The sequence below is a fragment of the Oryctolagus cuniculus genome, chromosome X, assembly GCF_051225735.1.
Source record: "Oryctolagus cuniculus isolate XC-2025 breed Fujian yellow rabbit chromosome X, ASM5122573v1, whole genome shotgun sequence".
In the NCBI taxonomy this organism is placed as follows: Eukaryota; Metazoa; Chordata; class Mammalia; order Lagomorpha; family Leporidae; genus Oryctolagus; species Oryctolagus cuniculus.
The window spans coordinates 127,988,041-128,005,467 of record NC_142888.1 but is presented as its reverse complement, the minus strand read 5'-3'; the positions used below and the strand labels follow the sequence as shown (position 1 = coordinate 128,005,467).

The 17,427-nt window shown below is 43.2% G+C and overlaps 1 protein-coding gene across 8 annotated transcripts in view; it reads right to left on the bottom strand.

The window, feature by feature from the left end:
- TMEM185A (transmembrane protein 185A) overlaps positions 1–17,427 on the bottom strand; it is a 75,344-nt gene that overhangs the window by 40,907 nt on the left and 17,010 nt on the right. For 2 of the 8 annotated variants that reach the window (XM_051831611.3, XM_008273468.5), the window contains exon 1: positions 6,131–6,332. The exons of 3 other annotated variants lie outside the window; for them this stretch is intronic. In XM_051831611.3, coding sequence (XP_051687571.1) covers positions 6,131–6,168 — 38 coding nt within the window. In that variant the 5' untranslated portion in view covers positions 6,169–6,332. Of the gene's footprint in view, positions 1–6,130; positions 6,333–17,427 lie in introns of those variants that run through there. 3 more of the 8 variants (XM_089323715.1, XM_089323713.1, XM_089323714.1) reach the window with 2 other exon arrangements.

The window sequence follows — 17,427 nt, the reverse complement described above, 5'->3', positions numbered from 1 at the left end:
ACAATCTGTTCACACTGACGCATTAGGAGATGCTTTCGTAACAATGATGTGTAAGGAATACTTGCAGAAATTAACACTATGTATTTTTTAAGTCCCATGTCATGTGCAGTGCTCCTACCACACTTACCTGCTCACTACTCTCAGAACATCTCAGGCTCTCTCATGATGCCAGGTCTTCATACATTTCTAAGTCCCTTCTAAAACGCCATTCCTGCTCTCTGCTCTGACAAAATCCTACAATTACCTTTCAAAATATAGCATAAATGACACTTCTAGGGACCAGCGCTGTGGCACAGCAGGTTAAGCCTCCACCTGCAATGCTCACATCCCATATGGGCGCAGGTTCATGTCCCAGCTGTTCCACTTCTGATCCAGCTCCCTGCTAATGTGCCTGGGGAAGCAGTAGAAGATGGCCCAAGTGCTTGGGCTCCTACACCCACAAGGGAGACCTGGAAGAAGCTCCTGGCTCCTAGCTTTGGCCTGGCCCAGCCCCAGCCATTGTAGCCATTTAGGGGATGAACCAGCAGATGGAAGATATTCATTCATTCTTTCATTCATTCTCTCTCTCTCTCTCCTGTTCTCTGTAACTCTGCCTTTCAAATAAATAAAAACAAAAACAAATATTTTTTTTAAAAAATCTTGATCCTAAGAAACTAAGAGGTTACCAAAAAAAGTCGCTTCTATGACAGAATATTTCCCACCTACTGTAAACAGAATTAGTGGCTCTACCCTTTGTACTCCCATAGCATTTGGTATTCGGCTTTGTAATGCCTCAGACTGTTGAACTTTAATTTCTCTTTCCATTTCTGTTCCTTTCACTAGGCTTGGGACCTGAGAGAGGGACTCATTTATTTTGGCACTTAAAGCACCTAGCACATCTCCTGGCACATGATAGAAAGGCAAAAGACATTTGGTGAGTTAATGCTTTTAAAAATATTCTGCAAAATGACTGATAAAAGTCAGGTGGCTGTCTTCTGTGAACTATTACTAGCAATGACATTCATTTTTCCCAATTTCAAATAAACGACAGCTTACTGGGCCAACCTTATAGTGTAGCAGGTATAGATACTACCTGTGATGCCAGCATCCCATACGGGTACTGGTTTTGGGCCCCATCTGCTCCACTTCCAATCCAGCTCTTTGCTAATGGCCTGGAAAAGCAGTGGAAGATGGCCTAAGTGTTTGGGCCTCTGCCACGCATGTGGGAGATCCAGGTAAAGCTCCTGGTTCTTGTCTTAGGCCTGCCCCAGCAAGGGCCATTGCAGCCATCTGGGAAGTAAACTAGTGGATGGAAGATCTCTCTTACTCTCTCTGTAACTCTTCTTAATAGATATTAAAAAAAAAAGACAACTTACATTGAATGGCTTTAGAAAATGCAGCATATACAAGTTCCTAAAATGACAATTACTTCATCAATCCTCATGCTCATATGCCAGAATCCCCAGAGAGACATTTCTCTGCCTTTTGTTCCAGGCCAATATACAACCCAGCAGAGTTCTCACAGCTTCCAATACCTGTGCTACCTGGCTACCAAGCTGAAGGTCCTCCTTTGAAGCAGCAACTCCACCAAGGTAGCAGAAAATCTCAAGGATCTTTGGTGTGGGCAGGCTACCCACTTAATGCCAACTATTCCTGGGTCTCTACCTCCAAGGAATGCCTCAGAATCAGAGTTTGCTATTTCTATATAGTTCTAACAATTTGCCTATTCTCTGAATAAGGTTCCATAGGTGTTGGAAAGTGTCAGGCCTTCAAGGAAGGACTTCTTGGAGGGTCAAGTATGTCTATTTCAGCAAGTCTTACCCTGTAAAACAGAAAAGCAATTATGAAAAAGAAGTTCCGGGGCCGGCGCCTTGGTGCAGTAGGTTAATCCTCCGCCTGCAGTGCCGGCATCCCATATGGGCACCAGTTCTAGTCCTGGCTGTTCTTCTTCCAATCCAGCTCTCTGCTATGGCCTGGGAAAGCAGTAGAAGATGGCCCAAGTGCTAAGGCCCCTGCACCTGTATGGGAGACCAGGAGGAAGCACCTGGCTCCTGGCTTCGGATCAGTGCAGCTCCGGCTGTTGTGGCCATCTGGGGAGTGAACCAACGGAAGGAAGACCTTTCTCTCTGTCTCTCCCTTACTGTCTGTAACTCTGCCTCTCAAATAAATACATAAAATATTTAAGAAAAAAGAAAAAGAAGTTCAGGACCAATGTTACGGTGTAGTGTTAAAGGCATCACCAGCACATACCATTTGGAAGCTGGTTCATGTTCTGGTTGATCGACTTCCTATCCAGCTCTCTGCTAATGGCCTGGGGAAAGCAGTACAAGACAGATCAAGTGTGTGGGCCCCTGGCACCCACATGGGGGACATGAATGAGGATTCTGGCTTCGGCCTGGCACATCCCTGGCCTTTGCAGCCCGCTGGGGAGTGAACCTGCAGATGAAGGATCACTCTGTCTCTCTCTCTAATTCTCACTTTCAAATAAATAAATAAATCTTAAAAGAAAAAGAAGAAAGAAAAAGAAGTTCAGGATCAATCAGTTTTGTGCCAGATGGAAATAGGCAGAGGGTCAGCTGGTAGCCCTGCATGTCTGAATGTTGACACCTGTGAATCATTCTTATCGCTAGTTTCCAGAACCTTGGCAATATAGCAGTGGGTTCAGACTCACCAAGATCCAAAAAGTAAGGAAGGAGATCTGGACCCACAGTCCATGCCTTTATACCCACCAAACTATGGTAGTGACTATTTCCGTGACATAGACATCATCTGCAAAGTAAAGGCAGCCACATTTTGCCTTCCCCTCCAATGGAATGGCTGATCTTTGAAAACAGAGGCTTAAGGGAAAGAGAACTAAGCTGAAGATCACAAAGAAAGCTGTGATTAAATGCAGCAGTTCTAGATTTCCCTTGCAGGCCTGAGAGTTACTCACTTATTCACTCCACAAATATTTATTGAGTCAGCTACTATTCCAAGTATGCAAGCTAAAATAATGTTGGCTCAGAATTAGAGGTAAGGAGCAAAGTAGTAGCACTGAGATTTGAGACCCCAGCACAAGGTATCTTCCTGTCTATACCATTCAGTTTTCTCTCTAGCTATCTTGAAGACTCTCCTTGGCATGCTACAAGATAAAAGCACAATGTAAAACATACAGTATGCCCATAAGACGTGAAACATTATCAGTTTTAAAAAAGATATCTAGGAGCTGGCACTGTGGTATAGCAGGTGAAGCTGCTGCTTGTGGTATCGACATCCCATATGGGCACTGGTTTGAGTCCTGACTGCTCCACTCCTGATCCAGCTCTCTGCTATGGCCTGGGAAAGCAGCAGAAGATGGACCAAGTCTATGGGCCCCTGCACCCACATGGGAGACCTGAAAGAGGCTCCTGGCTCCTGGCTTTGGATCAGCCCAGCTCAGGCTGTTGTGGTCATCTGGGGGAGTGAACCAGCTGATGGAGGACCTCTCTCTCTCTCTCTCTGCCTCTGCCTATCTGTGACTCTGCCTTTCAAATAAATAAATAAAAATCTTTTTAATAAAAGATACCTAATTTACCAATATTACCTGACCAATGTCTTTCTGAAATATCTGTAACTTACCACTGCTCACTCCCAACTGACAACACTGAAATCAGGAAAACAGCCCAACAAAAAGCACCTTTGTACTTTTCAGGTAGATGCATTTTAATCCATGGAGAATTAAGGTATTAATAAAGATGCTAACGATTATTAAAAATCTACTTAGATAAATAGTGTTATAATTTCCACACACTTTTTTTTAGGGGGGTAAGTAGTTAAAGGAAAAAATGGTTAAGGGTGTTATCAGTGCAGCACTATTTTCCTTTGGCAACTCTGTTTGCCTGATAGGTCACTTGAAGCAGTTCCTTGTGGCTTGCAAATTATCTGTCATATAGTAAATAATTCATGAAACTTTATATTTGTAAAGCACTTTGCAATCAATCATTAATTCAACCTCCCTATCATTCTGCAGATAAAACAGATAAGTGGGTTGCCCAAGGACACAAAACAATTCAGCTTTTACTTATCACCCTCTACAAACAATGAAGACACACAAGGCATGCCCAGCTTCAGCACAAACCTTACAGTTGGACAAACCAATCCTAACCCCAGGAAAAGCAGAGGAAAGTACTGCAGTTAGTTCTCTGATACCTACTGTAAACAAGCTCCTCTATGGAGAGTGCCTTCAAGGCCAATAACGGTAATGACTGCACTGTGATAGGGATGTTGGCATTAGAGTACAGAATATTAACTGAAAGAGGAGAAATGACAGTACATTCACAGTCACAATGGTCCACAGCTTAAAATTTCACCATCACTAAGGAGACTGTACTCCCAACACAGTCCCCAAGACTTACTTTCATTCCCAAACAAGTAATCAAGATAATGATCTGCACTGGCCTCCCAGAGCCCAAGCCTTGCATGGTACTATAAGCCATCTATTTACATGACCTTCTACATCTCCAAGCTGGGACCATGCAGCACCTAAAGTACCTAGCATAGGACCTAGTGTACAAATAAAGGGTTTATTAAGTGCATGACTTCCCACTAGTAAGTGAGGGAAATAAACACTACCTCCATAGAGCAGTGAACTTAAGAGATCACTTAGGTCAGGAATGGGGAATGTCCAGCCCGCAAGCTTTATAAGAACTATGAAATCATTTGGTCTGGTCCCTGCGAGGCAACCCCAGGTGGGACTCAAAATTCAACAAGTCGGGGCCGGCACCGTGGCTCACTTGGTTAATTCTCCACCCGTGGTGCCAGCATCCCATATGGGCGCTGGGTTCTAGTCCCAGTTGCTCCTCTTCCAGTCCAGCTCTCTGCTGTGACCCAGGAAGGCAGTGGAGGATGGCCCAAGTGCTTGGACGCCTGCACCCACGTGGAAGACCAGGAAGAAGCACCTGGCTCCTGGCTTCGGTTCGGCGTAGCTCCGGCCGTGGCAGCCATTTGGGGGGTGAAGCAACGGAAGAAAGACCTTTCTCTCTGTCTCTCTCTCTCACTGTCTAACTCTATCTGCCAAATAAAAAAAATTCAACAAGTCTATAGTGGGCTAATTTTTAAGCTGATAATTCTGTGAGGCTCCTGAATGATATAATAAATATCCAAATGGCCCTTGACATAAAAAAAAAGTTCCCAACCCCTGAGTTAGGTCAACCTCTTAGTTTAAGAAATGGCCAAAGGGCAGAGAATCACCCAGTTATATGTGGCCTGGTCTCCAATCCAGGTCTTTTGGCTTAATTTAGTTCCATACACGTTTTACAAGTGCCTACTATGTGCTAGACACAGTATGTGAGAGGTAATGGGGATAGCAAGAAGAACAGGGGCTGATCTCTGTTTCAGGGAGTTCACCATATAGGGGAGGGAACACAGTTAGAGAACATGTGGGCAAGTACAAGGACAGATACTTGATTCCTTAGCCAGTGTTTCCGACACACTGTCCACTGGGTGTTCCCATCTGGGAAATAAAAAACGGTAATATCTACTTCCTGCAAAAAAACTTACAGTGAAGAGAAAATGCGTATGAAAAATGCTCAGGTTCAACCTCAAAGGCATTATGTAAGGTATTGTCATACCCTGACACTGACTCCAAGAATTCAACAATGTTTCAGATACCAGTTCAACAAAGAAACAAACAAGCAAGAGGTGGGCATAAATCCAGGAAAACCTCAAGGGCTGAGAGGAACTGGAGGAAACAGCTGGGGTGGAGGCTGAGGGTGTCTGGTCAAGTGAGATGGCCTTGGCATAGAGAATGGAGGACAGGCAGCTGAGTGGGAAAAGATAGAATCAAGAGGGGAAAGTTGGGACATCAATGAGGGAGGGCAAGCTGGGAGGAATGGGGTTCCCCTGGGGGCCGGACAAGGCTCCGGGCCGGGCTTCTTGGGCCGTGGCGAGGCAGTTATAGTTGGCGCAGCCGGGCGGGAAGCTGAAGGCACCCGGAGCAGAAGGAACCAGGCAGGCACCGAGGCCGACTGCTTTATCAGAGAACCGCTCACATCCGCACAGAGGCTCGGGTAGGCGCCCTGGTTCTCGGGCTGCAGCATCATGACCGCTGCGCCTCCGCGGAGTCCGCACCCTAGTCCGTGCCGGAGCCCGCGGTGCGGACTCCTGGGGGGTGCCGCCAATGCCGCCGCCTCACCTCGGGTTGAAGTCCTGGAAAAGGCCCCTCAGGTTCATGGCGGAGAACTTCAACGCGGCGTCCTTCTCCTCCTCCCTCCCCTCGTGCCGCGAAGCCTGCGCCTTACAGCGGGTTCATGATCCCAACCGCCGCCGCCCCGAGAAACCGGAGCCTCCGCCACCTCCCCTCCTCCTTCCGGGCTTCCGTACAGTGGCCGCGCATGCGCCCTGAGTCCCGCCCCGCGCTCCCTGAGCTCGGGAGCTTCCCTGGCCCTGGGTCTCCACTCCATCTGCAGAGGAGACAGCTGGGCGATGGAGGCTAGTAAAGAGAAGGGTAACCCCGAGGGAGAAGGCAGACGACTGCGTGAGTACGCTGACTTGGTGAAGGCCTACAGTGGGGAACATGCTACCCAGGAGTCCTGCAGAGTTCTTCACAAACACCTGTCACCTGGGCCTGCCCTGGCTTCTGGAGATTTCCCCCAAAGACTACTGACCCCAAGGGAGGGGAGGGACAGGAGGGGGAGGGCGGAGAATAGTGGCAAGGGGTGAGACATTGCCTTTTGGTAATCTCATCCCAGGCTTCTCATGTCAGATCTGTCAATGACTACAAAGTTTGCCTCTCAACTTCCTCTTCAAGCCCTGAGCCAGTACATCAAGCTATGTTGGCCATCCAAACTCACACTGTCATTTCTCCCCTCCTAGTCGAGTTCCCCTATTTGGTTCCCTCTGTTGGCAGCAGGGGGATTTATAGAGGATGCCTAAAGTAGAGATGTAGAATCCATCCTCACTTATCTAAACTAGTGAAGGATTCCTTGGCTTCTTCCAAGGCTTTGTGATAACCTCACTCTGTCCTCTTTTTCTACTCCAAGTTATCCTACCTATAAGTCAGGTCTATTTTTTTTTTTTTTTGACAACATAAACATCTCTGAGTTTCATTTTTCTCTTCTGCAAATAAAAACGGTAAAAAACAGTTTTCCAAGTTTTCAGGAAAGATCCAGTGATATAGTCTACATAATGCACTTCCTGGTGTATTCTACATGTTCAAAGAATGCTGTTCTTATCTGGTAATCTTGGACGCCAGCCTCTTTAAGGATTTCATTTGCTTTTGGAGTCCAATAGCAGAATAAGCTCATAGCAGGTGACCTAGTCTACTGTCTCCACTTCCTGCTGATTTAAGAGTTTTTCATCAGCACAGCAATGCCTTAAATACTAGTCTAGTATCATTATGGATAATAGTCATAGTTTGTTACAATAGCAGATTTTCATGGCAGTCTTATACTAGCTGCCCCCAGGGGCAGCTTGAGAGGATCGCAGTTGGGAGAGGTATATTTTGCTATGATGTATCACCCTTCTTCTGAGCACTTGAAAACATTTAACAAGTGGTAATTAGGCTTTCCAACACCCACTGGGGAGTGGACATTATTATATGAGCTGCTTTCAAGGATGAGTAACCAGAATCAACTTTTCAGCTGCTGGAGTGCCAGGACCCTGTCAGAGACTGGTGCAGCTCCCCTGCCCAACCTCTTGGTTAAGTCTGACATCTAGCACTGAGTTGGTTCCCAATGAACATTCAAATACAGAAGAGGAACTAAGATACAGAGAAACCTGTATAACATGCCCTGAGTCACTCAACTAGTAATGGTGGAGGTGTGAAGATGCAACTCAGCATTTGGCTGAACCCACAGGCCTCACTCTGTTAGAGATACCTACCTATGGTCAGACTGATTAACACCATCTTAATTACCAGTGATCTTGACCCAAACAGGCATTGAGAGGGAGGATACTTGTCAGTTCAGACACTTGAGTAGCAGGCATCATAACTCAAGAACTGCACAGAGTGGCCATGTACGCTGCTCAGCGTCCAGGAACTCAGAGACAGAAACTACTTTCATGAGATTCCAGGGAGTCCTAGAACTGGCTTTGTAGGCCCACATATTCCATTTTATCACTTTCCCCAAAGAAAGCAAGGCCATAGGGACTACCTAGCCTGGGTAACAGGACATGAACACACAAACCACTTGTTGATATACTCATTTGCTCTGATAAGCTAAGTTACCAAAGGGAGAATATGAACCTGTCTGTGTGTACATACAGGAAAAATTGGACTCTCTTAAGCAGTCATGTTCCCAGTATTAATGAAACATATTACCAGGTGTGCCTCAACTCACTGGAGGCCCAACGCTGTACTCCCCTGGCACTGCCATGGAAACAAACAGCAAGAAATGACTTTATTTCGGCTTTTCCTTAACTTGGCACCGAATTCCAAGGCCATCTTACAAGAGGTTCTCTACATTTTTCCACCTAAGGACAAGAAATGGCTCTGGATTGAAAAACCATGACCCTAAATAAGATAGAAATGATTTGGGAAGATAGAAATGATTTGTGAATGAACACATGTCATATTGTTCCAGAAGCAGTATATATGCACCATGGTTTTAAAGACTATCTTGGTTTCCTATCCCCCTTTTGATAACTTATTATCCCTAAAGTGATGGTCTGAAGGGCAGACTTCTAAAGATAAGGGTCTTGCAGGAGAGAATCTTTGTGTAATCTGAAACTTTTAATGCTGGCCTGAGTTAGAAGAAAGTGGCAGAGACTTGACTTTCTGCATCACCAGGGCCTCTCCCCTGGGCTTCAGCTTTACCACTGCTCCAATGAGGGAAAAGCAGTTGGAATCCAATCCTGGGAAAGGCTGGTGGGCTTACTAAAGAGCTCTAGGGAGATCAGATTGGCAAGTTCTTTATGCAGAAAACGTGAAGGTGCCAGCCACCAAGGCTGATCCTCTCAGCCTGAAAGCTCCCACCCTGCATTCCCTAAAGTCCACATCCTGAATGCCACCAATTAGAAAATTGCTGGAGACCCTGGGGCTTAATCTGTTTGCAAAATGCAATCCCCTTTCCCAAGAAGGTCCTTGTTTCTAACAACTTTAGCTTAACTTAGATAAACATGTGGGCTTTCTGATCCTGCGATCTTCCTAGGTAGTGGCTGGGCTTGGAATCCAGACATGGGTTTTATAGGATTCAAGGCTGGATTTGGAAACTTGAAGAACTAGGAAAGAAGTTGGGAGGGGCAGAACAATGGCTAAGGAAATGATAACTATGGTTCTGCTGGATTTGCAGCTGCCCTACAGTCTTCTTCCAGAGTCCATAAAGAGCCACTCCCTTCACGGAGGTCCCAGTGGCCCTCCTGCTAACACAGTATGGCCCAGTTTTTATGGGCATATATATCTCAATTTTTATTACAAGTTCTTACCCCCATGTAGACAAGAATTCAAATCAAGGACTTTTAATTCTTATATATTGTATAAGTGAGAGTAGGATTTATCTTTAAAGTGAGAGAATGAATATATATTCACATGACAGCATGGGCAACCCCACAGGAAGACATGAGTGAGCCACATGAGTGAGCCAGAGAATTGTTTACGAGCAAAGAGCATGGGAGGAGGCCAGAGAAGGACCCATAAGAAACGTTCAAAAGCCAAAATGCAAAAAGGGGCATTCCCACATGTTACAGTCACTTTTATGGGGTAAGGAGTAGTGCCCTAATTGAATACAAATGGGATGGAATCTAGGCAGGATTTAGTGTGTGTAAGATTTTTGGGGAGTTATATGGCACCTCCACTTGGAGCTTAACTTCCACATGGCCATAATGGCATCTCCTCCTTCTTAGTCCCAGATGAGACAGAGGTGCCTCATGGGAAAGTGGGCGTACTGGATTGACAGGGTGGAGGAGTTACAAGGCAGTGCTGGCAGAAATTATTAGCAACATCTTCCAGCTGACATATTCCTACCTGATCTTCCTGCCTAGTTTTCCCATACAACAGGGAGGGGGTGAGTCATCTTTGCTTATGAAGCAGCTTCCCACTGAAGGGTGAGGGGCAGGGGCCATTTCCTGTTGGAAAGCAGAGTGGGGAGTCTGTGCCTAGGGCCTGTAGAGCTACTGTTGTATAACCTATCTTTTCCCCCTTGTACTTCTTCTGCCACCATGGTTTCCAGGAAGTGTTCCCAGGTGGAAGGGGAAGCTCCTTGGACCTCTTCGTCCAGCAGACATGAGGTGCCCAGTTTGAGGCAGGAAGGAAGAAGAACATATATTTAGGGCCCCTGTGACAGCTAAATTTAGTAGCATTCACTGCAGGAGCACTCCCTCAGCACCTACTGTTTAACGGGCACCAGGGACACAGGGAGAAACGCCTAGGTCAAGTGTGTGTGATTGGTAATGTAGAGCAGACAAGAAGGAATGTATCTGCCAGAGATCACCAACCAGCTTTTATTCTTGTCATGATTCTGCTCTCATTCCTGAGTCTTCACTTACTGCTTGTTTTGCCCATTGTGTGCTTTCACAGAATTCTGTCACGTTCCTCTGGGCCCTAACTAATCAAATGCCCTCTTCAGCCTTTCACCTTCCTCTAATATACCATTATACCAGGGCAGCCTTAGCTTTCAGGCCTTCTGTTGCTTTCATCAAACCTGTGTTTTCTAAAGTATTTGCTTTGTGCCAGGCACTGTAGGAAGCACTGAGAATACGCACACACACACACACACACACACACACTCATGAATAATCAAAACACAACATTGTGCACAATACAATTATAGGATTTGCACTGAATCTGAAAGGAGAAGTAAGATTTCAGGCTGAGAACAGAAAAATGGTATTTAAGGCAGAGGAAACACTTTAAAGGTGCAGAAGTCGGAAGGTGGAAGCAGATGGACTTCTGGAAGAAAAATATTAACTACAGGCACCTTTAGCTTTCCTTCCTCCTGCAGACCAGTCTTTCATCCAGACTTGTCCAGACTTGCTTAAAAGGATCACATGACCAGGGTAAATTTATTGAGCCATGGACTCCAGCCAAGGGCTCGAATACCTTCTATCCAACCTTGAGTAAATTCTCTATGGAGTATCTGAGGTACCCTCCTTTTATAGATTCTCTAATTTGGGCTCTGAGAGCTCAACACAAAATCGTTTTACCTCAGCTGAATCCTGGGTTAAGATAGGACTCAACTGAAATTGTATTAAGTTATGTGTACAAACAGCAATGCATTTTTTTTAAAAAAAGCTTATTTCAAATGGAGAGAGAGACAGAGAGACAGAAAGATCTTCCAACTGCTGGTTCACTCCCTAAATAGCTGCAATGGCCAGGGCTGGTCCAGATTGAAGCCAGGAGCCTGGAACTTCATCCAGATCCCCTTCATGAGTAGCAGAGGCCCTAGTTCTTGATCCATTTTCTGTTGCATTCCCAGGCACATGAGCAGGGAACTGTATCAGAAACAGAGCAGCACTCATATGGGATGCTGGCATAGCAACTGGCTGCTTAATCCACTGTACCATAACACTGGCCCCAAACACATATTTTTAATACAGGTAGATTGTTTTCTTGTCACAATCTTCATTCTGTACATATTTGGATCTTGCAATCTCCTAAAGTGACTTTTTTTCCTTCCATCCCTTTTAACCAGCATACTCTTCCCCACTGTGGCCCATGTGCACTCATGCATGGGCTTTCCTAAGTTTCTATGCATGAGGACTAAGCTCAGGTCACCTTGATGCTGCCAGACATCTCTCTGTGTCCCTGGAGCCTGTTAAACAGTAGGTGCTCAAGGAGTGCTCCTGCAGTGAATGCTACTGTTTAGCAGTCACAAGGCCCCCACATATAAGCAGTTCTTCTTCCTCCCTGCCTCAAACTGGGCAACTCATGTCTGCTGGAACAATGATCTTTTCTTCCTAAGTTTCTAGGAGCTGCAGGCATTATCTGGGGGCACCCATATTCCCTTGTCCCACCAGATTTTTTGAGGTCATTGACACACTGAGGTTTTTTGATTCTTATCATAGAACAATTTATAGCATGTTTTCCCAGTTCTAAGATGTGAAATGAGCCATCCAATTAATAATACATTTTCAAGGGAAAAAAACTGCATCAGTTCATGTGCATATGAATCATAAGATTTATATTGATTTGAAAATATTAAAAATGTAGAGAAGATGGTGCACCTTAGACATTCAGCAATAATAGCTCATTTTATAGACCATCCACTTTGGTCCTTTTTTGTCAACAGAAGTTACCTGTGTATTTTCTATTTTCCATGCTATTTGAAGGCATAAGAGCTTTGTATCAGCTTTCTACAATAAAGTGTTTTAACTTTATCTAGTAAACTATACCGCTTAGGAGATAAAAGCATCTCCACAAGAGAAAGCAACTCAGCGGACCCTGCTGTTAAAACATTTTCCCAGAATAAACAGATATGCATTATGGCAAGGTAGTTTTCAAATATTTAAATTATGGTAAGATGCATTCAAAATATCTGCATTGCTCAAACCAGTGTAACCAATTCATTGCTAACACTGAAGGGAGGGCACAGATTTTGTTTCATTAATCAAAAAGCTTTTAAGGTAGCAAAATAAGTTGCATCTATGCTCTCATCATAGTAGTGTTATCAATTGTGGAATTGCTGAAAGCATAGTTTAACAGTAAGTAACATGTAGAAAAGCTGTAACAAGTAGCCTAAATACAGAGTTGGACAGAATCAAACAAGTTATGTCAGTAATTATTCAGTTAAAACTAGTAAAGACACATTCAAAATAAAGATGGAGATTATAACTAGTATTTAGAATAAAATTTGAAGACTTTCTTGATAAAAATGTAAGTATGTTCTTTTGAAATTGGAAATGAAACTATCAATTGATGGAGAGCTAGAAAGAGATTTGTTAACTTTGCCTGCACAGATAAGGAAATGAGTGGCAAAGTGTCTTGCTCTGAAGTTATAATTTTAACAGCTTTACATGTAATACTTACATATAAAAAATTAAATGCTTTTCTCCCATTTAAAATCTAAACAATTAAAAAAGAAAACCAATATTTTTTAAAAGTACACATTTATAAACTATGTATATTCTGTCATGAAAATTCCACACCAACATTATACACTTGGAAAAAAACACAATAAGGATATGTTATAAATTCATGTAGCAATAACTTAGTTCACACTGGCGTCACCACTGCTACCACCCAGACTGCACACTTTGGATCATCGTATCTAATCTTTGTTATGGATTTAATTGCATCCTCTAAAATATATGTTAAAGTTCCAATCCCTAATGCCCATGAAGTTGAACTTATTTCATTTGAGGGACTTTGTGGGTATAATTGAGTTAAGATGAGGTCATTAGAGTGGGTCCTTGATCCAATAAGACTGATACCATTATAGGAAAACAGAAATTTGGACACAGACACAGAGGGCAGACAGCAGTATGAAAATGAAGGCAGTGACTGCAGTGATGCTGCCAGAAATTAAGGAACACCTGGTGCTACCAGACGCTGAAGAGGAAAAGAAGGATCCTCCCCTAGAGCCTTCAGAGACAGCATAGTCCTGCCAATGCCTTAATTTTGGACCTAGAACCTCCAGTATCATGAAAGAATAAATTTCACTTAAAGATGTCAAGTTTGTGGTACTAGGTTATGACAACACCAAGAAACTAGTAGTATAGCACATCAGTGCTCTGTGGTTGTACTTTTTCTATCCCCATACACACAAGGACACTAGCATATCACTAGGGCTCTGGCATGGAAAAGGCAGAGTCAGGTATACCAGTCTTTTAGAGTCTTACCCAAACTACTGGGAGGTAGCTTCCATTTAATTGTGCACACATAATAATTTCCTCAGTGTCATAATTCTTCTGACTATTCTCTAGGAGAGAAGTGGAATAAATGAAATTTGTACAACAGAAGTTTGCAGTCATCAACAAGGTAACTGCAAGCTATTTCAAATCTTGAAAATGACTGACTGAAAAAGAACAGTTTTTTAAAAATCATGTGGTGGGCCACCCTGCAATTCTCTGCTGTGGCAGAGAGAATTTGCCAGGAGACATGAACCTGGGATGCTAAGGACAGGCACAATGAAGGGTATTTTCTGTAGTATTTAACATGTCCACCTGAAGGACTCCCTCTGGCAGAGCTTTGAAACATGGGGTGGAGGAGGATGCATTGGATATGGACTGGAGGATATCTTGGAAGCATCACCAACAGCGAACTGCCATAGATCACTTGCCCTGGGCCAGTAACCTTGAGTGTCACTCAAGCCAGGGACAGAATAAGTTATAGCACGTCTTCACAGTCTCAAGATGTCAGAGGGGACTTTCATGACAACAAATTGTTGAGGAGGAAGAAACTGCACAGACCAATACACACATGGACCAAAAGACACAAGTTTAGAATTATGAAAGCAAATAAATGGAGGCATTTAAAACAAATGTACATGGGGCCAGCACCGCGGCTCCATAGGCTAATCCTCTGCCTGCGGCGCCAGCACACTGGGTTCTAGTCCCGGTCGGAGTGTCGGATTCTGTCCCGGTTGCTCCTCTTCCAGTCCAACTCTCTGCTATGGCCTGGGAGTGCATTGAAGGATGGCCCAAATCATTGGGCCCTGCACCCCATGGGAGACCAGGAGAAGCACCTGGTTCCTGGCTTCGGATCAGCGTGGTACACCGGCCACAGCGCGCTGGCTGCAGCAGCCATTGGGGGGTGAACCAACGGAAAAGGAAACCTTTCTCTCTGTCTCTCTCTCTCTCACTGTCCACTCTGCCTGTCCAAAAAAAAAATGTACATGGATAAGAAGACTCAATATTATCAAGACATCAGTTCTTCCAACTAGATCTACATATTCAACACACTCTTAATCAAAATCCCAGAAATTTATTGTGTAGATGTTGACAAATTGACTGCAAGTTCATATGCAAAGGCAAAACACCCAAAATAGCCAACACAAAATTGAACAAAAACTAAACCAAACTTTGACATTCTTTGATTTCCAGACTTACTATAAACTTTCAGTTATCAAAACTGGGTAGTACCATCAAAGAATAGAGCAAAGGAGCAGAATAGAGAACACAGAAATGGTTCCAAACAAATCTAGTCAACTGAATTTTGACAATGTCAAAGACAGTCCAATGGAGCAAAGATAGTGTTTTCAACAAGTGGTGCTGGAACAACTGGATGTGTACATGTATAAAAAATTTAGACCTTCACAAAACTAACAAATCTTGGCATATTTTATTCAAAATTAATTGCCTTTCAAAGATTAACTCAATATGGATCAAAAGCTTAATCATAAAAAAGCAAAATAATGAAACCCTTACAAAATAACAAAGAAAATCCAGGTGACCTTGGGTTTTGTTTTGACTTTATAGGTACAACACCAAAAACACAATCTATAAGAAAGAAAATTCATAAGTTAGACCACCCAAATTAAAAAAAGCACTCAGTGAAAAAGACTGTTTAGAGATGGAAATAATAAGCAACAGACTGCAAGTAAATCTTAGTAAAACATGTATTTGATAAAGAACACATATGAAACTCTACAATAAGAAAATAAGAAGCCTAATTTTAAAAATCAGCAAAAGATATGAAAACACATCTCACTAAATATTCAGAGATGGCAAATGAAAACGTAAAAAGTGTTTAACATCATATGTCATCCCTATCAGCTCACAAACTCTTGTGAAATGGAAGTGAAGGCCCTGGAAGAGAGATGAGACTAAGAACAAAGCCTGTGAGAACAGACATCTACGTTGGGAGTGCCATGTGGTCTGTGGGTCAGAAACACCACAAAAAGCTTTGGCAGCATTAACAGGACTCTGGGGCTCCACAGAGGCCCTCAGTTTGGGAGGGAACAATGAGGAGGTATAGAGGAAATAGGAAGGGGCTGCACTCAATATTTTTTCTATTTTTAATAGAAAATTTTATTTAATATATATGAATTTCTAAAGTACATTTTTTGGATTATAGCGATTTTCCCCCCATAACCACCCTCCACCTGCAAAACATCCCATCTCTTACTCCCTCTCCCATCCCATTCTTCATTAAGATTCATTTTTAATTATCTATATACAGAAGATCAACTCTATACTAAATAAAACTTTCAACAGTTTGCACCCACACAGACACACAAAGTATAGAGTACTGTTTGGAGACTAGTTTTACTGTTAATTCTCATAGTACAACACATTAAAGACAGAGGTCCTACATGGGGAGTAAGTGCACAGTGACTCCTGTTGTTGATTTAACAATTGACGCTCTTATTTATGATGTCAGTAATCACCCGAGGCTCTTGTCATGAACTGCCAAGGCTATGGAAGCCTCTTGAATTCACAAACTCTGACCTTATTTAGACAAGGCCATAATCAAAGTGGAAGTTCTCTCCTCCCTTCAGAGAAAAGTACCTCCTTCATTGATGGCCCTTTTTTCCACTGGGATCTCACTCAGAGGTCTTTCATTTAGGTCATTTTTTACCACAGTGTCTTGGCTTTCCAGGCCTGGGAAATTCTCATGGGCTTTTTAATAAGATCCGAATGCCTTAAGGACTGATTCTGAGGCCAGAGTGCTGTTTAAGACATTCGCCATTCTATGAGTCTGCTGTGTATCCCACTTCCCATGTTGGGTCATTCTCTCCTTTTTAATTCTATCAATTATTATTAAAAGACACTGTTCTTATTTATGTGATCTCATTGACACTTAATCCTATCTTTATGATCATTTAGTGTGTGCTGAACTGTATATCTCCTCCCTCTCTTATTCCCACTCTTATTTTTAACAGGGATCAATTTTCAATTGGATTTAAACACCTAAGAATAATTCTGTGTTAATTAAACAGTTCAACCTATGGTATTAAGTAGAAAAAGAAAATACTAAAGAGAATAAAATAGTAAGTTGTTCCTCGAAAGTCAGGACAAGGGCTGATCAAATCATTGTTTCTCATAGTGTCAGTTTCACTTCTATAGGTTTCCTTTTAGGTGCTCGGTTAGTTGTCACCGATCAGGGAGAACATAGGATATTTGTCCCTTTGGGACTGGCTTATTTCACTCAGCATGATGCTTTCCAGATTCCTCCATTTTGTTGCAAATGACTGGATTTCATTTTTTAATGCTGTGTAGTATTCCATAGAGTACATGTCCCATAATTTCTTTATCCAGGCTTCTGTTGATGGGCATTTAGGCTTATTCCACTGTCTTAGCAATTGTGAATTGAGCTGCAATATAATTTGAGGTACAGATAGCTCTTTTATTTGCCAATTTAATTTCCTTTGGGTAAATTCCAAGGAGTGGGATGGCTGGGTTTTGTGGTAGGGCTATATTCAGATTTCTGAGGAATCTCCAGACTGACTTCCATAGTGGCTTAACCAATTTGCATTCCCACCAACAGTGGGTTAGTGTGCCTTTTTCCCCACATCCTCGCCAGCATCTATTGTTGGTAGATTTCTGTATGTGAGCCATTCTAACCGGGGTGAGGTGAAACCTCATTGTGGTTTTGATTGCATTTCCCTGATGGCT